A 23,066-nucleotide genomic window follows, 5' to 3' on the forward strand; every position below is an offset into this window, starting at 1 on the left:
CAGAACCACAGTGAGGTATCACCTCACACACCTGTTAGGATGGCTATTATCAAAAAGACAGATGAGTGTTCGAGAGGGTGAGGAGGAATGTAAACTGGTACAGCCACTATGGAAAAAGGTGTGAAGATCCCTAACAAAATAACAAATAGAGGCAATTCCCTGGTGGTCCAGTGGTTAGGACTCCACGCTTTCACTGCCTTCAGTGCCGAGGGCGTGGGTTCAATCCCTGGTCTGGGAACTAAGAACCCGCAAGCCACGCAGCACGGCCAAAAATAAAAGAACAACAAAAAAAGTGTCCATTGGCTAATGGATAAAGAAGATGTGTGTATATACACACAATGGAATATTATTCGGCCACAAAAAGAAGGAAAACCTGCCATTAACCTGGAGGACATTATGCTAAGTGAAATTAGTCAAAGACTAATACTGTATGGTGTCACATATGGGGAATCTAAAAAAGTCAAATTAATAGACCCAGAGAGTAAAATGTTGGCTGCCAGCAGCTGGGAGGTCAGGGAAACAGAGAGTTGTTGGTCAGAAAAGACAAACTTTTAGTTATGGGTAAGTTCTGAGGATCTAATGCACGGCATGGTGACTCCATTTAACAAGACTGTATGGTATACTTGGAAGCGGCTGAGAGTGGATTTTTTTAATTAATTAATTAATTAATTAATTAATTAATTTTTGGCTGTGTTGGCTCTTCGTTGCTGCGTGAGGGCTTTCTCTAGCCGTGGCGAGTGAGAGTTACTCTTCGTTGCGGTGCGCGGGCTTCTCACTGCTGTGGCTTCTCTTGTTGCGGAGCACGGGATCTAGGCACGCGGGCTCAGTAGTTGTGACGCGCGGGCTTAGTCGCTCCGCGGCATGTGGGATCTTCCCGGACCAGGGCTCGAACCCGTGTCCCCTGCATTGGCGGGCGGAGTCTTAACCACTGCGCCACCAGGGAAGTCCCGTGAGAGTGGATCTTCAGTATTCTCACCACGAATAAAAAAGGTAATTATGTGAGGTGACGGCTGTGTTAATTAACGTGATTGTGGTGATCATTTCACAGTGCATATGTATGTTAAATTATCATGTTGCACACCTTAAGAAGTCACATTGTAAAACTGAAATATATACAATTTTTAACTGTCAATCATACCCCAATAAGGCTGGGGGAAAAAAAACTCAGTGAAGGGGCACCTGCCTTGGGAAGATTCCTGCCATCTCTCTCGCCTTCACCTCATACACAGACACACACACACACACTCAAGTTGGGAAAGGTGTCTTCTTCAGGCCCCCAGAGTGCCCTGAGCTTCTACCACTGCTATAGTACTGTACCTGTCACCTTAGGTTACATCAGTGTCTTTCAGCCAGAGCTGAGCCTACCTCTCCTCTGCTCACAGATCCTCTATGGCTCCCTAGTGCCCTTGGGACAAATTCCCAACCCCTGCTGACACCTTAATTTTAGCTCAGTGAGACCCATTTCAGACTTCTGACCTCCAAAGTTGTAAGATGATATGTTTGCATTGTTTTATTTAAGCCACTAACTTTGTGGTCATTGTCACAGCACTGACAAGAAATGAATATACCTCTCATCCACTGCATGAGCTCACAAGGCTAAGTTCTGTCTTGTTCATGGCCATCCCCAGCACCTACAACAGTGCCCCACTCACAGCAGGCACTCAAACCGATTTTTGTTGACCAACTGGATGGCTGCCTTAACTAGGAGCTCCTGCCCCTAAGCCAGAGAAGATTGGACCCGAAGTGGACATCTACCCCAGTCTGGCCAGATTTCTTCTCCTGTGGATGTGGCACTAAGTGTCCTCTGTGGTCTGGGCTGGGGGTATAGAGACCTCCTGTAGTTGGCTTTGGCTGGTTAAAGCAACAGGACTAATAGGAAGGTCACTGAGGCAGCCCATGGAATCTGGGGGAAAGTTATGAAACCCCAGAGGAACTAGAGCCTTCCAGGGACTTTCCTCCAAGACGTTCCTATGTCTTTCCTGTCCAAACGTCCAGATCCTGGGAGAGGTTATCTATTCTGCCCAGCTTTAGTCAAATACTGACAGGAGGTTGTCTGCTCTCATTTGCCCCAGGACAAAATCAACCTCTAATTAACAGCATGTTTTGTGTAACCATCACAGAATCTACCCAATGAGGTTGGAACTATTAGCCCCAATTTATAGATGAGGAAACCGAGGCTTAGAGTGGTTAAGAAGCTTTCCTAACGTCACATGGCTAGAAGGATCTGGAATGAAGCAGACAGGCAGATACAGGACTCAAGAGATCACGTGACCCACGGAGCCGGGACCTGAATACAGCTCCTGCTTGCACTCGGGTTCTGAGGACCTGGGGTTCCCGGCTGTGTATCTCGCCCTATTTTCCATATCTCTGTAGCTTTCCAGAAAATTTCCTTTTATCCTAAGCTAGTGTGTGTGGGTTCCCTGCATCAAAAAGAATTCTCAAACAGTGGTATGCTGGAGTGGCTCGTGGGAACTGTTAAAAGTTCAGGAATTGTCAGCCGGTTGTTCAATCATCTGGAGCTTGAAATTGACACGGTAGGAGCACCATGGAATTGGCTAAAGTTACTTACCATGGATTTTATTTTATCCCAGAGAGCTACTGTATTTTATTTTCACCAGCACACCACAGATTCTGAGGCAATGCAGAGACAGAGAAAACCAGGGAGCAGGAGCCATTGGATGGAAAAGACCAGAAGAGACAAGAGTCGCTGAGGCCCGGTCCAAAGTTTCTTAGAGTCCCTTGTATCTATTTCACAGACACTGTGTTGTCCTGGCGCCAGCCCATGGGGCTGCTGAGTCTCAGAACTGAAATGGCCTCAATAGCCCAGAAGTTGCTATTTCCTCCCTTCCTCCCCTCAGAAACACAGCCAAGATTGGTCAGAGTTTATTGGAACCATAATAAGAGGAAAATTCCAGACGTCTGGCATCGGTTGGGGTCCATCTGTCCTCTGTCCAAGATGGAGTGGGTGACACTTGGGCAATCAGTCCCCCATGGGCAGCCACAGGGCCTTGGTCCGTGCTGCCCGCAGCCCCAGCTCTGGGCCTGCCCCCTCGGCGTCCTGATCCCAGGCCCGCGGGCAGCCTCTGTTCACCCACACTGGCTTGAGGTTTCCTGCTGAGGCCCATTCCACAAACTGGGAGCCCTGGCGTGGGGAGATGGGTGGGGGGTGGGGGGGTGGTCAGCATTTCCATTGGCTTGGTTGCTAAGCAGCTGCTTCCTTGGCAACAAGGACTATTATTGAGGAGGGGCCTAAAGGCTTGCCTAGGCTCTGTGGCTAGAATGTTCAGCTCCTAGAAAGCAAACCTTCCAGATGCTGAGGGAAACAAGGTTGACCTTTACGGCTATGGAACTTCTTCCCCTTTAACAGCCCACACTCAAAGGAATGGGGCCTGAAGTTATTGTTGACAAGGAGTTCCCATCTGTTACCATCAGGAGGTTTAAGAGGGGGGACTGCAGGCTTCTGACACTGTTGCTAGGGTGTGGTCCTTAGCAATGGGTTGTCCAATGAGATTAGGCCTTTGGGCTAGGCAGGATCTCAGGCCCTTGTTGCTAAGGAGATCCTCTTCCTTAGCAACCAGGGCTCTAAAGGGGCAGGATCTCAGAACGTGGTTGCCGAGGAGTTTCTCCCCCTTAGCAATGGGTGTTCTAAGGGGGTGCAGCCATGTCCCCAGAAAAGGAAGAGTTTGTTGGTGAAGTTTAAGACACTGGAGATGGCAAAACAAAAGGTACCTGGGCAGATCCGAAATACCACAGGGCCTGGATGTCCTGGTGCAAGGCCAAGCAGCGGGTCAGGTGGTCCCGGTCTCCTGTCACCACATTCACCAGGCCCCCTGGCAACAAGGTGGCCATATCCTAGGGGATGGGATAGTGGGTCATCCAGGGTTGGGAGGGAGTCAGAGACCCCCAGGGCTGTCGGGGAGGGTAAGGAATGAGCATCTGGGGAGTGGCCATGGGGGTCCTGGAAGGAATGGGACTGGGGTCATGACTGGTGAAGGCTCACAGTCTGGAGAGAACCATCACTGGGTCTATGAGGAGTGAAGGTTTTGTGCCAGGATGCAGGTTACCATGGTTACCAAGGGGGTGGGGTGAGAGCTGAGCTCCTGCAGGTCTTGGGGCATCTTTCATCCATCTGCTGCTCCACAGGCTGCTGGGAGCAGCAGCAGGCAGGCAGGCGACTGTACCTGGCAGACCTCCAAGGCAGGGATGGGACAGGCCCCGCTGGGCACCAAGACCACAGTGTTGCCGTGGGCCAGAGCAGGGGCCAGCAGAGACACGAAGGCAAGCAGGGGCCACTCTTCCGGGCACACAATAGCCAACACGCCCAGAGGTTCCTGCAGCCGAAGCACGGGGCCTTTCAGCTCTGCTACCTGCAGGGACAGGCAGGAGGTCAAGGGCGGGGCAGGAGAGCCTGACTGCCCTCCTTTGGTTTCCTCTATCACCCGCCCTTTTTCTCCTCTCATCCCCAACTTTGCTTCTCCGTAACAACTCCAATCATAATGATAAAACCAGGTGATATTTCAGAGCATAGACTCTGGAGCCAGACGCTGGGTTCACATCAGCTGTGTGACCTTGGGTGGGTTACTTAACCTCTCTGGGCCTCAGTTTCCCACCTTTAAAATGAGGATAATAATAGTGCTTACCTCAGAGATTTGCTGTTAAGATAGAATGAGTTAATATGTGTAGAGGTCTCGAAATCTAGCCTATAGGTTTGTGTGTGTGTGTGTTTTTCTTTAAATTAATTATTTATTTTTGGCTGCACTGGGTCTTTTTTGTTGCGGGCGGGCCTTCTCTATTGCAGAGAGCGGGGGCTACTCTTCGTTGCGGTGCATGGGCTTCTCCCTGCGGTGGCTTCTCTTGTTGTGGAGCACGGGCTCTAGGCACGCGGGCTTCAGTAGCTGTGGCTTGCAGGCTCTAGAGCACAGGCTCAGTAGTTGTGGCACACGGGCTTAGCTGCTCCGTGGCATGTGGGATCTTCCCAGACTAGGGCTCGAACCCGTGTCCCCTGCGTTGGCAGGCGGATTCTTAACCACTGCGCCACCAGGGAAGCCCTGTGTGTGTGTTTTAAAGCTTTATTGAATATAACTGACTATCACTAAACTGCACACACTTTAAAGTGTACAATTTGATAAGTTCTGATATATGGATACACCCGTGAAACCAATCACAACAATCAAGATAATGAACTTCACTCCCCCAAATTTCCTTGTGCCCCTTGGTAATCCTTCCCTCCCTGCCTCTACTTGAACCCTCTGTGCTCAGATAACCAGTGATCTGTTTTCTCTCTATAAATTAGTATTTTCTAGAATTTTCTAGACATAGAATCGTATACAGTCTGTACTCTTTTATCTGGCTGCTTTCACTCAGCATAACCATTTTGAGATTCATCCATGATGTAACTTGTTCCCTCCTGATTGCTGAGTAGGAGTCCGATGTATGGGTGGGCCATATTTTGTTTATCTATTAACCTATTGAGGGACATTTGGATTGCTTTTTTGGCTACCATGAATAATGCTGCTATAAACATTTGTGCAGGGACTTCCCTGGTGGTCCAGTGGTTAAGACTCCATGCTCCCACTGCAGGAGGCGTGGGTTTGATCCCTGGTCAGGGAACTAAGATCCTGCATCCTGCAAGCTGCACAGCAAGGCCAAAAAACAAAACAAAACAAAACAAATTTGTGCGTAAGTCTTTGTATGGATATATGTGCTCATTTCTCTTGGGCTAAAACCTAGAAGTTAAATTTATTTAGATAAATACCTAGGACTCATGGTGGGTCATACGTTAAGAGTATATCTAGGGAGTTCCCTGGTGGCCTAGTGGTTGGATTCCGGGCTTTCACTGCTGTGGCCTAGGTTCAATCCCTGCTTGGGGAACTGAGATCCTGCAAGCCATGTAGTGCGGCCAAAAAAAAAAAAAGAGTATATTTAACTTTTTAAGAAACTGCCGAACTGTTTTCCAAAGTGGTTGTCCCACTGATGGCCCCACCAGCAGGGTGCGAGAGTTCCAGTTCCTCCACATCCTCACCAACACTTGGTAAGGTCAGTCTTTTGAATTTCAGCCATTCAATAGGTGCCTAATGATATCTCATGATGATTTTTGTTGTTGGCTGCGCTGGGTCTTCGTTGCTGCGCGCGGGCTTTCTCTAGTTGCAGAGAGCGGGGGCTACTCTTCATTGTGGTGCGAGGGCTTCTCATTGCGGTGGCTTCTCTTGTTGCAGAGCATGGGCTCTAGGTGCGTGGGCTTCAGTAGTTGTGGTTTGCGGGCTCTAGAGTGTGGGCTCAGTAGTTGTGGCGCACAGGCTTAGTTGCTCCTTGGCATGTGGGATCTTCCTGGACCAGGGATCGAACCTGTGTCCCCTGCATTGGCAGACGGATTCTTAACCACTGCGCCACTAGGGAAGTCCCTCATGGTGGTTTCGCTTGCATTTCTCCAATGACTAATGATGCGGAGCATTCTTCCATGTGCTTATTGGCCATCCATAAGCAAACATTTTCTGAGCCCTTGGCTACACGTCAGACATTAAATGCTCGGCTCACTTAGTTTTCATAACAACTTCTCAAGGTTGGTACCACTGTATAAGTGTATAATTGTATATCATTTATGGAGGAAGCCCAGGTCAAATGACTAGCTATCTTTCCATTATCTTTCTATTATCTCTATCCCTGAGTGTGCCCATGCCATTGCTTGAGTCACTGAATCCTCACGCTTTCTTCACTGGACCCACCATACGTTTCAGACCAACCTAGTATCTATATTTAGCTGCATATTATATATATAAACAAAACAAAAATCACACCAAACAATACTCTGTGCAATGCACTCTATATTTTCTATCCTGTTCTCTTTTGTTAAAAAAAGAAACAAGAACAAAAACACCAAAGCAGGGCTATGACCCCACTAAATTGGTTTTATGGCTCAGTAATGGGTCACTAACAACAAGTTGAAACACTACTCTATGAGGTGGGCTGGATACCCATTATACAGAGGATGAAATCAAGGCGTAGAGAGGTGAGGCCACTTGGGCCTGGACCCCTAGTCTGGCTCATTCTGGAGCCCCTCTGACGCCACTCCAGACTGCCTGCCCTGTCTGCCGGCCCACAGACCCCTCTCACCTGCAGGGTGCAGCCTGGGGCCTGGACGCGGGCCCCCCATGCCCGAAGCCGCCTCACGCTCAGCTCCACCTCCGCCTTGGCGACCTTGAGCTCCACTCCATGCCTCTCCAGCCTCGAGACCAGGGTGGACTCTCGGCGTTGCAGTGCGGCCGCCAGGGCCCACAGTAGGGCTGCTCGGGCCCCTGGCGACTTGCCCACCCAGCTGTGGGTGGACAGGGCACATTGGGGGTTGGTTTCCTCATCCTGGCTCTTTCCAGGTGCCCCACCTCTGTCCACAGCTCCTACCCTGGGGGTCCAGGCCCCGTAGCCCATCTGCCCGGGGAGGAGAGTGAGGGGCCAGACCCACATCCCGTCAGCCCTGGGAGCTCAGACTCTGTAGCCCACAGTCCTTGGGGTCCAGACCCCATGTCCCATCAGCATCAGCCCGGTCCTGGGGTTTCGGGCTCCCCTCTCCGACACCCCACGACCCCTGCGCTGTCTCACGTGACGCCCCGCTTCCTTACCCAGGGGCAGCCTGGTGCGCAGCCTCCACGGCGCCTCGGATATCCTTGGCTCCGCCCTCAGCCACGTAGCCATGGAGATCGCCCTGCGAATCCCGGATGGGCCTGGAGCTCCGGGCCCCAGGAGCCTGGAAACGGCCTCCCACAAAGAGCCCATAGGGGGGTGCTGGGCTGGAGCAGGGTGAGGTGTGAGGGTGGGTGCTGGGGCAGGGACTGCTCAGACCCCATCCCCACCCCACTGGATGGACCACTCGAGCTCCCATGAGCCTCTGCGGGACCCCACATTCCTGGCCCCGCGTCTCTGGGAGAGCACAGACCTTCCACACGCCAGGAATTCTGAGAGCTGTAGTCCCTAGAACAGCTCACCTAAGGCCTGTTTCAGGCCCAGCTGGTAGGGTGGAGGGAACAGCAAGGCCAAAGGTGTCATAGTTCAGATTCTCCGACAGGTAGGGCAGCCGGGTAGGGGTCCCTGAGGGCCGCAAATACTCGTACAGACCCTGAGAGAGGGACAGTGTCAAGAGGACGTGAGAAAGGCACAAGGTGGATGAAGGGGTGGTGATGGGCAGGGAGGGGTGCACTCACATCTGGCCCCCCGTGCCAGGAAGACCCACTCTCCTTGCAGCCACCTGTTGGCACTGCAGGGTCTCTGAGGCCGTGGGCATTGATCCAGACCGTGCCCATCTGGAGCCTGTGGGGAGGAGTGGACATCAGAGAGAAATGCACAAACTTGAGGCGGGGAGGCGTAGTCAGAGAGGCGGGGAGAGACCCAGAGAGAGGGGAAGACATCGAGACTGAAGCTGGGGCCATCCCAGCAGGGCCCCCTGTGTGCCCAGTGGGTGTGAACTGACCCGTAGGCCAGCTCCAGGGCCTGCCCCAGTCTCTCGCTCCACACGCTGGCACTGCCTCCTCGGGGCGTCCAGTTGGCCATGGCCAGCGCCTCCTTAGCAGTGCGGAAAGGGGAGGCCACGACCAGAGGCCACGGCACCTGGAAGGGGTGACAAGGGAGCTCAGGCGGCCTGGCCAGCCCCTCCCTCCAACACCCCACCCACTAGGAGTCCAGCCTACAGCAGTCAGCAACCCCCAGACCCGGTCCAAATGGTCACCCCGGGGGCCTCTGTGTTGTGCCGCCCATGTCCAGCTGAGGATGGGTGGATGGCCTAGGGTCTCTGAGACCCTGAGGGGCTTACCTCTGCCTGGGTACATGGAGAGGCTGGAGGGAGGTCAGAGACCAAGGATGGGGGAAAGAATGGGCTGTCTGGAGGCATACTGCCAGCCTGGAAGACCTAGGGAGACAGAGAAATACATCTGCAAGTTCACTCCAGTCCTCTCCTCCCCAGGGATCCAGGAGTCTGGACCCCAGACCCCTCCTCCCTCAGACCCGGGAGTCAGACCCCAGCCCCTCCTTCCTCACACCCCGGAGTCCAGGCCCCCAGACCCATCCCTCCACAGACCCAGGAGTCAGATCTTGAGGTCCCTCCTCCCCCGGCACCCCAGAGTCTGCGCCCAGGCTCACCTGTGCACCCTGGCTCTGGGCCTCGCGCACATAGCGCTGGGCCAGGTCGCGTGCAGCAGCCCCCCGGGCCCCCATGTCCACGGCTCCGTCTAGCCCTTGGCCACCGCGAAGCCGCCCCATCCGCGCCTGGAGCCGCCTCATTGTCTCATCCCACACAGACTCCTGGATGAGGAGTCTGAGTCCCCCCTGTTAGGAAAAGGGGGGGTTAGGGTGGGCAAACTTGGAGCCTACGTGGGTGGGTCACATCCCCACAGAGGGCCAAGCCTGGGGGACATATGTGTACAGACCAGAGGAGGGTCAGGGAGAAGTGGCCGAGGACCAGGAGACTCCCTGAGGCCCCAAACTTCAGGGAGGATGTGGAGTTACAGAAAGCTCGTGACGCAGAGTGAAGAGAGACGCTAGAAAACTAGGACATGGACACTCAGAAAAATGAAGAGTCCTAAAGAACAACAGACACAGAGCCCCCGAGCCTGGAAGCCCAGGAGAGCCGGGAACATGGAGATTCAGAAACTCGAGAGGATGAGGAGTCCTTCACATGCGACGGTCTACAGATAAGAGTTTGGAGACACAAAGAACTGAAAATTAAAACAAATGAAGGGACTTCTCTTGTGGTCCAGTGGTTAAGACTCCGCGCTCCCCATGCAGGGGGCCCGGGTTCCATCCCTGGTCAGGGATCTAGATCCCACATGCATGCCGCAACTAAGAGTTCACATGCCACAACTAAAAGATCCCGCGTGCCACAACGAAGATCCCACACGCGGCAACGAAGATCCTGCATGCCGCAACTAAGACCCAGCGCAGCCAAATAAATTAATTTAAAAAATAAATAAATAAAATGAATGAAGCCATGGAGCCCCAGGGTCTGGAGACAGACGTGCCCAGCCCCCAGGTCTCACCGGGCTGCGGTCAGACCAGGCTGCATCCACGACGCCCTCCACGGCCGAGTCCACATCCGCCGTCTCCATCAGTAGCAGCAGCGACTCAGCCCCCAGTGCCAGGCCCAGCTCGGGACCCTGGCCCGCGAGGGCCCGCCGTAGGGCACGGCCATCCTATGGGATCCACGCAGGGGTCAGCGGCGGGGAGGAGCATTCCAGCCCCCCAGCTGTGTCCAGACACCCTCCCACCCCTGAAGATACCTCGATGGCGCCACAGAAGGCCACCTTCTGGACTCCAGGCTGTGAGGCCAGGACAGGCCCCAGGGAGGCAGGGCCGCTGATCACATTGAGGATTCCTGGGAACTGGCCTAGCTCCCCCGCCAGCTGGGCCACAAGGAGGGGCGTCGGAGAGGCTGGCGGCACGAGGACCACCACAGTGCAGCCTGGGGAAGGCAGGCAGCTCAAGGACCCTGGAGTCCAGACCCCCAGCCCCCTTCTCCCTCAGACCCCGGAGTCCCAACCCCCAGCCAATCATTTACCCACAGCCAGGGCAGGGCAAATCCTCCACATCATCTCAAGGAAGCAGAATGTGGGTGGCAAGATGAGACCAATCACTCCTGCAAGAACAAATGAGACTGGCGCAGGCGCTGCTGGATGGTGAGGGAGGAGGGGGCTGGGGGCTGGGACTCCTGCTTCTCACCCAGGGGCTCCCAGCCTGCCAGCGCCTCCTCCTGGGTGTGTGCCTGGACTGCATGGTGCTGGAGCAGCTGCTGGGCCAGAGGGACATCCCTGTCTCGAACTTCTCGAATGGCCCGTCCAGTAACCAGGGACTCCAGGGTCCACAGCAGCCGCTGGTGCTTCTGGATCATCTTGGCCAGCCTGTGGAGCAAGCAGGTGGGATGGTCATTGTTTTCTTTTTTCCTTTTCCTTGGCCGCCCACACGGCTTGAGGGATCTTAGTTCCCCGACCAGGGATCAAACCTGTGCCCCCTGCAGTGGAAGCGCAGAGTCCTAACCACTGGACCGCCAGGGAAGTCCTGGGATGGTCATTTCCCACTGCCCCTTGGCCTGATAGAGTCCTGGAACACGCCCTGTGTATACCTGAAGTACAATCCCCAGGAACCCCTGGGGCATCTTTGGTGGAGGGCACCAAAGATGTATGGGAAATGTAGTCTGGTAAACACTCAAAACCTCAGGGTGCTGTGTAAAGATCTTGGCCACCTGTAACCCCCAAACGTGCTAGGAAATGAAAGCTTAGCCTTTAAGTTCAATTGTTCTTTGGGAAATGGAATCTTTGTCTCTGACTTCCCCAAGAATGTGCTGGAAAACAGTTTCAGGAGCTTCACCAGCCCCAGTGAGCTGTTGAGAAATGGCGCCCGGATGAGTCCCAAGGGTATGCTGGGAAACAGGCTTTGTCATTTCTAGTCCCAGCGAACAGTGAGAAATGGAAGTTTTAGCTGCTAAAGGCTCAAAGGCATGCTGGGAATATGAGTCTTAGCAGCCAGTTAATTCAGGGGGATATTGGGAAATATAGAGTCTTTGTTCTCAAATCCTTCTCCGTCTCCTGGGGTCCACACCTCAAGTGCATCACCTGGTCAGATGCTGGGCCCGAAAGGCTCCAGGTTGTGTGCTCCAGTTCTCCAACGAGGTCCTGGCAGCCTCCACGGCTCCCGCCACATCCTCCGTCTGTGCCTGGAGGCAACTGGCCAAGTTCTCTCCTGGGGAGATGAATGGGGGGAACCCAGTTGGGAGGTGGGGGGAACCCGTGTCAGAACTGGAGGGGGCTGACATTTCTGGAGCCCAGAAGCACCCCAAGGCGGTAAAGCTGGTCCCCCTACCCCACACAGGGTCTCAGTTTTACCATCTGACAAATGGGGATAAATCTATATAGGTCTTTGCTCTGACTGCCTCCCACAGGCAAGGAAGGGATTTTAGGAGACAGTGACTTCAAAAGTGTTCACAGGGACCTGGAACCATAATTAGGAGGACTGTTATCAAGAGGGGCCAGAAATCTCAGACTTCTTCTCCCATCAGCTGCTCCCTGCCCTCAGGGCCCTGAGCAGAGAGAATGGTATATTGTTGGTGGGTACACCTGGGGCCACAGACACCTCTTTCCCATGACTGGGGGACACCGCATACCTGTGATGGGATCCTGGCAAGGCACTGAACTCCTGTGTTCAGGCTTTAACCACCGTCCGTTAACATAGTGACCCAAGTGCCGGTCCTGGGTGTCCAGCCAGGCCTGGGGGAGGTGGAGAGAGTTCGGAAAGGGGTCTGAGAGGCAGCTGGGGGAGCTTGATCCCTACCCAGAGTCCTCTGGGAAGAGAATACCCACCCCCTTTGCCCCATCAGTTATTTTCCCGTGTAGGAGGAAAATACACATAAACATAAAAAATACGTAACATGAAATTCACCATTTTAAAGTGTAAATTCAGGGCATTTTGTATCAATACATTCACAGTGTTGTGCAACCATCTCCACTATCTACTTCCAGAACATCGGGAATTCCCTGGCGGTCCAGTGGTTAGGACTCCACGCTTCCACTGCTGGAGGCCCAGGTTCGATCCCTGGTCGTGGAACTAAGATCCCACGTGGCGAGCAGCGCAGCAAAAGAAAAAAATCCAGAACATTTCCATCACCCCAAAAGGAAACTCCATACCCATTAAGAGCTCACCCTCCCTTCTCCCCTGCCCCCAAGTCCTGGCGACCACTAATCTGCTCTCTGTCTCTATGGATTGGCCTATTCTGGACATTTCATATATGAATGGAATCCCACAATATGTGACTTTCTGTGTCTAGCTTCTGTCACTCAGCTTGGTGTTTTCGAGATTCATCCGCACTGTAGCATGGATCAGAATTTCATTTCTCTTTATGGCTGTATGGTATTCCATTGTCTGGAGAGACATTTTCTTTACCCATTCATCAGCTGATGGGCATTTAGGTTGTTTCTGCCTTCTGGCTATTGTGAATAGTGTTGCTGTGAATGTTCACGTACAAGTCTTTCTTTGAATACGTCTTTACTTCTTCTGGGCATATATCTCAGAGTGGAGCCGCTGGGTCATATAGCAATGCTCTGAGTAATTCATGGAGGAACCACCAAACTGTTTTCCACAGCAGCTGCATCATTTTACATTCTCACCAGCAACGTATGAGGGATGTCCTATTGACTTTTACATACGGAGAATGTGAACAAAGGATTAATAAAACTTGTTCTTCTCCGTGGAGAAATGACCTTCTTGAATAGAAATGACTTTCTATTTCCCTGGAAATCTGATACAATTCAGTTATATTTCTAGACAATATTGACCCCCGACTGGTCCACTGCACCTGGACTGGGAAAACTGGGAATATACCATAAATATCCAGTGGGAAGCCAGAACTTTGGGGCTTCCTGGAGTGCTCTGCATTCTTGTGATAGGCATGTTCCTTGCCAGGACCCTTGCAATGCCCATGAGACTGTATCACGTGGTATCAGGTTCTCTTTGGGAGGTGGGGCTTTTAAGCCAGGTGACTCCCATACCTTCCCACGTGTGATGGTGTTCCCTCCCACCTCTGCTGTCATCACTCGGGAACGATGTGACCCCTACTGAAGACACAGGCCTGATGCTGCCTTGCCAGGTGCAGTTTACTTGGTTGTGAAGTGCCTAACTGAGCCCAAGGTAGGGAGTCCCTGGAGCCTGGGGCCACATGGCCTGGGTTTGAATCGTGGCTCTGAAACTTCCTTGTTGTGCAGTCTTAGCCTGGGTCTTAAAATACCCTGGTCTCAGCTAACCCATCTGGAAGATGGAGATAATCACAGTCTCTCCCTATTTCACAGGACAGTGATGAGAATTAAATGGATCCATATGTGTCATAGGCTCAGAACAGCACTTACTTAAGACTTCCTATTAATTTTATTGCATTTCATTCTGTCTGTTTCCTGTTTCTTTCTCTGTCTTCCCTAAATCCTTTCTAAATCCAAGACATCCTTTCCACTTTTTCCTTCTGCAAACTGGTTTTTGTTGTTGTTGTTTTTGGCCGCTGGCTTGCGGGATCTTAGTTCCCCGATCAGGGATTGAACCCGGGCCCCCTGCAGTGAAAGCGAGGAGTCCTAACCACTGGACCGCCAGGGAATTCACCAGACTGTTTTCTCTTAGCATCCCCGATGCCTTAGTCTCCTGATTTTTCTCTTACCCTACCAACTGGGCCTCCTCATTTTTCTTTAAAGCAAAAAAAAAATTTTTTTTTTGGCTGTGCTGGGTCTTCACTGGGGCGTGTGGGCTTCTTCGCTGTGGGCTTCTCTCTAGTTGCGGCGCACGAGTGCAGTTGCCCCACGGCATGTGGCATCCTAGTTCCCCGACCAGGGCTGAACTCGTGTCCCCTGCGTTGGCAGCCGGATTCTTAACCACTGGACCACCAGGGAAGTCCCCAAAATTTTTAAGTAAAGTAAAAATTCATAAGTTTCAAATTCAAAGATGCCCCCCCCACGGAAAGACATATTTTTGAAATAGTCGGGCATATATGAACATGGGCTGGGCACTAGATAATATTAAAGAATGACTGTTAATGTTAAAACGGCCTGGTGGTTGTTACAAAATGAGTCCTTACCTGTTAGAAATGAAGATTCAAATACTTATGGGAAAATAACATGACATCTGGGTTTTAAATCACTCCAGGAAAAAAAAGAGATACAACATTGGATGAAATGTTGATGATCGTTGACACTGAGTGATGGGTAAATGGGAGTTCATAATTTAAGTACTCTGTGTAACTTTGCAAAATTTCCCCCCCAAAGAAAAACAGAACCCAGAAAGAATGTTCCACAGGGTCCTGGCAGGCCACCCTGGTGTGAGAAGAGGGCCCTGGTGGAGACTAGGAACTCATGACTTGTCTAAAAAGACAGTTAGCTATTGGATCCAGATTATCTTTGTCAGGGAATGTGAGGCAAAGGTTGCCAAACTTTGGAATTTTATTTTCAAGAGAAGCTGGAATCCCGGATGTTTACATGAAATTAGTTGTCCACTAATTCACATTTTTAAAAATAAAGTTCAGGCCAAAGAAAACATGTTTGTTGGTTGAGTCTGGCCCACAGATTGTAAGACTGAGCTGGGGGGCGGGGTGGGGGGGATGGGGGGCATGGGCTCTGGAATCCCAGGGCTCAGGTTCAAATCTCATTTTCACATTTTTTAAGATGTGTTGACTGTTAGCAAATTACTTACCTCTTTAAGCTTCTGTCTGCTATCACTAAAGTAATGACAATAATCCCCTCTCACAGCTGTTTTGGGGATTAATGAGATCACGCTGAACACAGAGGCTGGCACATAGAAAGCACCCAATAAATATAAGCTATTATCACATTATTGCTATTTCAGGATAGTCCATCTCTAACCAACCTCCAAGGGTGGGAATTCTCTATACTCCATCCCAGATCCTTTTATCTGAGTCTACACTATAGTTCTAGATAATCTCATCATTCCCACCATTCAATTATCTTTCTACTGTGAGGTCCCTGTCTCCAGACCTGAGGCTCAGGCACAGGTAGTATTTGACTCCTGCACATGGCCCAAGGCTTTCCCGCTCATCATCACCATGTGATAACCAAGCCCACAGTCTTTCCCAACCTTTCTGCCACCCTACTCCTCTTGGGTTCACCATGGGGGGTGGAGGGAGGGCAGAGACAACCAGACCCAGACCCGAGGCATTGTCCTTGCCCTCTCGATACCCCAAACCCTGTTACTCCTGCATCTCTGCCTCATCTCTTCTCCATCTCTACAGTCCACGCCAGGCTGTGGTCTCATCTTCTTCCACGTGGACCACTGTTCTAACCTCCTCTTTCCCTCCAGAGAAGCCCAAGCTTCTCACACCTAGGTGCTAGAGGGCCCTGTGAGATCAGGATGGCTCCATGGGGGAATTCTGAGGGGGCTGGGTAACTATACAAAGTTCGAAGCACCGAAGTTATACACGGGAACCCCAAGATCGTTCTGGGGGACCCTGATGAATCACGGGAGTCTTAGGGAAGTTCTGAAGTACACGGAGGGATCACGGGAGCCCCACGGGGTTATTCTGCGGGGTTGAAGGTAATTACAGGAAGTTCTGATGTATTCTGGGATTCCGAGAGTTCCCGAGACTATAGGATCCCCACAAGTATTGACGTGACCCTGAGGACTCACGGGGGCTCCGCGGAGGTCTCCGGACGACCAAGGGAGCCCCCCCAGGGATTCCGAGGGACCCCGGGAGCCATAGGATATTCTGAGGAATCACGGGAAGTCTACGCGGGTTCTGAGGGTCCTCGGAAGATCACGGGAGCCCCACAGGAATTCTGAGTCCCAGGGGATCACAGGAAGCTCTGAGGCGGCCCTGAAGAATCACAGAAGCCCCTCGGGGGATTCTGAAGAATAGGAGAATCACCACCGCGAGTTTTGGACCGTGGAACACGACAGCCACTAGGGCTCGCGAGAACAGACTAAAGGGCTAACAGGCAGCAACCGTAAGGGCTCAAGGGAACGTCCTCCAGGGTGGATCCTAAGGAGTGGCGGGAATCACGGGAGCTGAGAGGGGCGGAGCTGCTGAGCTGCCGCGGTGGATCACGGGAGTCCGCGCTCAAAACGGGGCCCGGAGGACTGGGAAGGGGGATGGGCAGCGCCGGCCGGGCAATCCTCACCAATGCGCATGCGTGGCTCTCCGGCACCGGTCCGTATTCCAGCGTGGTGAAGATCTCGCAGGCGCGGGATCCTGCGCGCGTCGCAGCCATCACGCTCCCAGGCCGCTTTCCACGGACTACGGGACTCTCTCCCCAAGGGTACCTCGAGGTCTGAAGGGCGGCACCGCCCCCTCCAGCCCAAAGGGCGAGGTACGGGAGATAGAGCGTAACCCCGCCTTAGGACCCGGTGACTCCGCTTATAGGTCTGCGCCGGGAAGTGTAGTTTGGAGCATGCGCATTCCTCAAAGCGGGGGGAGTGGGGAACGAAAATATGAATGCCTTAATAGGTACGAGGCCTCCAGATTTAGAAGAGTGGCCGTATTGGCGTCTTCCCACCACCCTGTTCATATTGGAGGCCGAAAGTGCAGCTTTTAGCCCGAAATATCTTTACTCGAGAATCTAATCTACCTCTGGGGACGAGGTGATTGTTCAGAGATCAGAAGGGAGTCCTTTAGGATGGACAATGAAGTTAAGGTTTTAAAAGTGTGCCAGCTTTGCCCAGTATCCTGGCCAGATGTGGCTGTAGGGAAGGAGCGGAAGTGTGGCTTTAATCCACACCGGAAGTGTGGCGTTTAGCGGCTGTCTGGATTTAGTTTTGATTGGTTGAGGTGAAGGGCGTGGCTTCAGACTTAGACTAGATTGTTCTGTGATTGGTACCGAATGCGGTTGCAGGATAGATGAAGGAGCGTTGGGGTAGTCGGAAGTGTGGCGTACCCAAGTTCCTGGTTACGCAGAGACCAGAAGAGTGTCTCTCATTTAAACACTTGGCACAAAGGGCTTAGAGGGCATCTAGAGACATTGGCTCCTAAAAGATTTGATGCAGTATCTGACCTGAGTAAAGCTGTAGTCTCAGGCCAGATTCTTAGATTTTCGTACAGAATTGTGGGTGTCGGGAGTCGGTTGAGGGCCCGGGAGCAGGCGTCAGAGTTCGCATCCAACCGAAGGTTGTTGCTGAGGACGCCTAGGTCTCTTCCCCAGGGCCATGGCCGACTTGAAGCTGCTGGTACCGGAGCTAAACGAGGCAGAGACGATGAGCGCTGAGACGGCGCGTTTCGAGGAGCTGCTGCTGCAGGTGCGGACTGAACGGACTCCTGGGTCCCTGAGGATTTGGGAGATTTTGTGTGTGTGTGTGTATGTGGATGTGTGTGGTGTGTGTGCGCGCGCGCACTCAGAAACGGGACTACAGTTCCCAGAATGTACTGGCGGGGGGCGGGGCGGGGGAAAGCAACAGGGCCTACGGGAGTTGTAGTTGCTTAACTACTACTACTACTAGCTGTTCGCTAGTCTCTGGAAGAAATGGGAGTGGGATCAGGGTTGTCCTTCGGGTTCCTCAAAGTAGGAAGGGGACATAGTATGTCTCATGCCCTGCCTAGCTCATATACGTAAAATTTGCTCACTAAACATTTGAGGAACAAATGAGGGGGTTCTGACAGCACAAACGCCAAGCCTGGACGTTGTTTTCTTTCACACAGGCCTCCAAGGAGCTCCAGCAAGCCCAGACAAGCAGACCAGAATCTACACAGATACAGCCTCAACCTGGTGAGAAAGACAGAAATCCAAAGAGAGAGGGATAGACTCCCAGAGAGAGGTAGTCACAGACTGGGGGCAGGGGCATAGGGAAAGGAGAGAGGAAGGAGACACAGTAGTGGTGTATAGAGGCCTTGGGTGATGGGAGTGAACGGAAACCCAGAGAGAGCAAGGAAGGGACTGAGATCCAAAGAGAGGAGGGGTAAGGGGGAGGGATAAATTGGAAGATTGGGATTGACGTATACATACTAATATATATAAAATAATAACTAATAAGGACTTACTGTATAGCCCAGGGAACTCTACTCAATACTCTGTAATGACCTATATGGGAAAAGAATCTAAAAAAGAGTTATACATATATATGTATAACTGACTCACTTTGCTGTTCAGCAGAAAGTAACAACATTGTAAATCAACTATACTCCAATAAAAATTAAAAAAAAAAAAAAAGATGTGCGGTGACTAGGGGGACAGAGACTCAAACACAGAGAGTCAGAAATCCCAGGGGCAGGAAGGGGAACAGACCCAGAAAGTGGAGGACTAATACTCTAGGAGGGGGACAGATCAAAAGAAGGATGGACACTGAGACCCATGCAGAGACAGATGGTCAAGGACAAACCCATTCCCACCAGGTTTCTGCATAAAGACCAACTCATCTGAAGGGAAGGTTTTCATCAACATTTGTCACTCTCCCTCCATCCCTCCTCCCGCTGACTTGACCGAGGATGAGCTGCTTCAAATGCTGGAGGAGGACCAAGCCGGGTTTCGCATCCCCATGAGTCTGGGAGAGCCGCATGCCGAACTGGATGCAAGTCAGTGCCTTGAGAGGACCCAGGAGTCTAGCCCCCTCGGTCCTTTCTTCCCTAGAATCCAGGGCCCAGGACCCTCCTCCCTCAGGACCTAGAAACCTGGCACCCCTGTACTGATCCTTTTCCCCATGGCATATCCCTAGCCTCCTGGGCATCCAGAACTCTCACTGGACAGTCCTGGTTCTGCTCACCTGGCCAGGCTGGCACTTCTCCCTGCCCCACCCCAGAGCAAGGGAGGGCTGGGCAGGTGCTCATTAGCTGATCTCCTGGCTCTAGTCCTCGGCCAGCCCTAACTCATCCCTGATTTCTCCTCCACCCTCTCCCCTGTCTCTGTGTCTCTGCCTTGTCTCACCTCTGTCTCTGTTGAGTTTCTGTCTCTATATCCTTGTTTTTTTCAATTCACGTATGTCCCCTGAAGCCTCCTGGGATGAAGCTTTGGCCAGTGCCCTGGGGAGTAGGGACTTATCAAAACCCAGAACCTGCCCTTGAGAAACTCTCAGGTTTGGGTGAGGATGAAGGAGGCAGATGTGATTTCAATGTGGTGTGACTCTGTGCTGTGCTCGGGGTGCGGTGGGGGGCCTCTTCACTCCCACTGAGGGATCAGGGAAGGCTTCCTGGAGGAGGAGATGTCGGATATAAGATTTCAAGGAACCAGAGCAGTTCATCAGGCCAAGACAGAGAAGAGGGTTCTAGGCAGAGAGAACAGAGGGGTCCAGAGGCCGGAGAGAAATGACTGAATTGAATTGATCAGTAATCAAGAGTGATTGGAAGAAATTTAAAGGGATGAGGTTGCTGGAGAAGTGAACTCTCTCCAGGTGAGAGGGGCAGACCACACAGGGCCTCCAGTGCCAGGCTGAAGGCCTCAGTCCTCCCCCTGCGGGTGCTGGGGAGTCTTGGGAGGACTATGAACTGGGGAGGGTCAGGGTCAGCTCTGGAACATGGTGGGGAAGGACCAGAGGGGAAGAGACTGGAGCTGGGAGACGAGGCTGGTATGAATCCAAACTGGCAAGTGCGTGTCTTGACTTCCTAATGTCTCTGGGTCTGTGGCTGCTGTTCTTGATTGTGTTTTCCTTGGCTGTGCCTGGGCCGTGGGGTTCCCACCGAAGGCTGGGGTCTCACCCCTTTTCTCTCCCGGCAGAAGGCCAGGGTTGTACCGCCTACGACGTAGCTGTCAACAGCGACTTCTACCGGAGGATGCAGGTTGGGGGCGGGGCTGCAGGGGAGGCCTGGGCCGGGGCCTCTCCCTCCATCCCCTAGCCCTCCCACATCTCTTCTCCCTCTTTCACTCCTAGAACAGCGATTTCTTGCGGGAGCTCGTGATCACCATTGCCAGGGAGGGCCTTGAGGACAAATACAGCCTGCCACTAAATCCAGGTGAGGGGCGGGGCCTGGGCCACGGGGAGGAGCCAAACCCGGAGGAGCTTGCGGGCGGCCCCTGGGAGAAGTGGGACTAGTGTGGGCAGGGATTATATTAGCCCCTGGGCTGTGGAGTTCAGGGAGAGGGCTGTGTGAGTCTTGGGAAGGGGGAGAGGGAGGAGACGGGGGAGTCCAGATAAGGGGGATTCCAGATAAGCGGCAGGGTCTTGAGAGCCTCGAGGGGAGGGGCTAAGGCAGGCACGCTTCCTAAAGTCAAGCTTGGGGGTGTGGTCAGATCCCTGGTATCCTCGGCAGAGGGCGGAGCCTCTCCCATGAGGCTCTCGCAGTGCAAGACCCCCTTCCTCCTCTAGGGGAGGGAGCAAAGGACACCCTGAGCCATGTGACCTTTGATCCTGTGCTCCTTCCCCTCAGAGTGGCGTATATTGAAGAACAGACCTTTCCTGGGCTCTATCTCCCAGCAGAATATCCGCCCCCAGCAGCGTCCTCGGATCCAGGAGCTGGGGAACCTGTACATGCCCGACTCCCCGAGACCTGAGAAAGGGTGGGCATTCAGTGGGCTCCCTATCTCCTGTCTCCCCGACATTCTTTGGAATCTCTCCCACCATCCTGTAGGTGTCGGTGTCCTGGGGCTCTGGGAACCCAGAGGGAGGAGAAGCAGAACTCTCTCTGGGAAGGTGTCCTGAGGCTGCAGGGCTGGGAGGGAGAAAGAGAGGGAACAACCCTGGTAAAGCCCTGGCGGCTCTTCTGAGTTCTGGGTCTTGTTCCTCCCCAGCCCTGAGGAGCCTCACCTGAACCTTTGGCTGGAGGCCCCTGACCTCCTCTTGGCCGAAATTGACCTCCCCAAACTGGTGAGTGCACCCTCCACCAGAGCAGGAGAATGAGGTCTGGAAGGGTTGGGGTCTTGGAGGGGAAGTGATGTGGGCTTGTTATCAGACCTGTGTGAGCCTGGCTAGTGCTGCCCTCTGAGCAGGTTGCCTCCTCTGTCCCATGGGGGCCTCAGGCCCACTTCTGGTGCTGTCCTGAGGATGCCCAGCACATCGTAAGTGCTCAGTCATAAACCTGTAATTACTGTGTCCCACCTTTTTCTTGGGAGATGAGATTCTTTAAATATGGTATCCCGATACACGAGAGTTCTCTCACTGGTCTGTGTTCTTACCGTCCTGTTGCTGAGAAGGGAAGGGTGGGCTGATTCCGCTGCATCCCCAGGAAGGCGCTCTGGGACTGTCGCTGGAGATCGGGGAGAATCGCCTGGTGATGGGGGGCCCCCAGCAGCTGTACCATCTGGATGCCTACATTCCCCTGCGAATCAACTGTGATGAGAGCAAGGCAGCCTTCCATCAGAAGAGAAAGGTACCTGGGGGGCTGGGGGTTGTGGGGAACCAGGGACACTCGGGGACCTGGACCCCTGGGTATGAGGGGGGAGGGGCTGGGGGCCTGGACTCTGGGTCTGAGGGAGGAGGGGCTGGGGGCCTGGACTCTGGGTCTGAGGGGGGAGGGGCTGGGGGCTGGATCCCCAGGTCCTGAACCTCTTTCCTCTTCCTCTCTCTCCTCAGCAATTGATGGTGGCGATGCCCCTTCTGTCGGTGCCTTCTTGACTGGGTGTCTCCCTGTGCTTCTACATGGAGGGAAGAGGATGGTGGCTTCCCTAAAATTGAAATAAAAGATTTTTGCCTTTGTTCTGTGTCTGGCTAGGATTAAGTGGGGAGTGGGAGGGAAGAGGGACATTGGACTGGAGTCCCATGGAGGTCACTCCCCCAGCTCAGGCCTCGTCCTCTCCCCCGATCCTCTCCCTGGCCTCCTGGCCTCTAGTCTCTCCCCTTGTCAGTCTCTCTCAAGGCCCCAGAGCTGCCCTTGCCCCACTCCTGTTCACAGCCCCTCTTTGGCTCCCCAGTGCCCCTAGGAGAAAGTCCAAGCCTCTCAGCTAGCACTCAATGTTCTGTGCTGTCTGGTCGCCTTCATGTTCCCTTTTTTTTTTTTTTTTTTTTGCCCACTGCAGGGCACATGGGATCTTAGCTCCCGACCAGGGATCAAACCCATGTCCCCTGCAGTGGAAGTGTGGAGTACTAACCACTGGACCGCCAGGGAAGTCCCCCTTCATGTTCCCTTTTGGCCTCTTCCAGTCACTCAGGCTAGTCATACTGAGCAGTGTCCTGACCACACCAGTTTTTTACACCTTTTCTTAGTTTCTGCTATTCCCCTACTTAGTATCCTCTTCTCCAGTACACCTACCCAGGTCTACTCCAGTACCTCTGGTTGTTTGCCCTCACAGGGCACATCTCCTTACTCTACACCCATGCCCTGCCCCGACCCTCCCAGTCATCCCTTTTAGTGAGCTTTTCCTGGGAAGCTTTTCAAACTTCAGGCTTTCTTTGATCTTCCCTGGCTGAGTTAGAATCCTCCTCTGGTGGTCCCCAATACCCAGTGATACTCTCATTAGAGCTATGTCCCCTATGGTGTGACAATGCCTGACGCCTAGTAGGAACTCAATAAATATTTGTTGAGTTCATGAATGATTGTCAACACACTCTTCTTCCATAGTGAATCCTAGGAGGATAGGTAAATGCAGGAGCCTCAGTGGTAGATGTTGAAAGAAGAGCGAGGAGGCCAGTGTGGCTGGAACTGAGTGAATTGGGTGGTGAGAAGGTGAAAAGGTTTGGGGATGACATTGGGTAGG

The 23,066-nt window shown here is 52.9% G+C and overlaps 2 protein-coding genes across 7 annotated transcripts; one reads left to right on the forward strand and one right to left on the reverse strand.

Moving 5' to 3' along the window:
• Positions 1-2,867: 2,867 nt before the first annotated feature.
• On the reverse strand, positions 2,868-16,871 carry ALDH16A1 (aldehyde dehydrogenase 16 family member A1). Its single transcript, XM_036834338.1, has 17 exons — positions 16,638-16,871; positions 12,137-12,239; positions 11,589-11,715; positions 10,699-10,877; positions 10,538-10,615; positions 10,260-10,441; positions 10,020-10,172; positions 9,124-9,309; positions 8,798-8,893; positions 8,459-8,595; positions 8,193-8,298; positions 7,977-8,107; positions 7,614-7,781; positions 7,111-7,312; positions 4,182-4,367; positions 3,730-3,852; positions 2,868-3,142 (listed from the first exon to the last, which is right to left on the reverse strand). The coding sequence occupies exons 1-17, from the start codon at positions 16,725-16,727 to the stop codon at positions 2,981-2,983; spliced, it is 2,409 nt and encodes an 802-aa protein (XP_036690233.1). The 5' UTR covers positions 16,728-16,871; the 3' UTR covers positions 2,868-2,980.
• On the forward strand, positions 16,609-22,068 carry PIH1D1 (PIH1 domain containing 1). 6 transcript variants are annotated; one of them, XM_036834341.1, is made up of 10 exons: positions 16,609-16,826; positions 17,655-17,748; positions 18,149-18,215; positions 18,839-19,018; positions 20,154-20,215; positions 20,308-20,389; positions 20,804-20,933; positions 21,165-21,240; positions 21,599-21,742; positions 21,946-22,068. In XM_036834341.1, the coding sequence occupies exons 2-10, from the start codon at positions 17,659-17,661 to the stop codon at positions 21,985-21,987; spliced, it is 873 nt and encodes a 290-aa protein (XP_036690236.1). In that variant the 5' UTR covers positions 16,609-16,826; positions 17,655-17,658; the 3' UTR covers positions 21,988-22,068. The 6 variants fall into 6 exon arrangements, with proteins under 6 accessions (XP_036690236.1, XP_036690237.1, XP_036690240.1 ...); XM_036834342.1 differs by having other exon boundaries at positions 16,648-16,826; positions 17,642-17,748; XM_036834345.1 differs by lacking the exon at positions 16,609-16,826 and adding an exon at positions 16,860-16,879.
• Positions 22,069-23,066: the final 998 nt, after the last annotated feature.

This window comes from Balaenoptera musculus, chromosome 19 (assembly GCF_009873245.2).
Source record: "Balaenoptera musculus isolate JJ_BM4_2016_0621 chromosome 19, mBalMus1.pri.v3, whole genome shotgun sequence".
In the NCBI taxonomy this organism is placed as follows: Eukaryota; Metazoa; Chordata; class Mammalia; order Artiodactyla; family Balaenopteridae; genus Balaenoptera; species Balaenoptera musculus.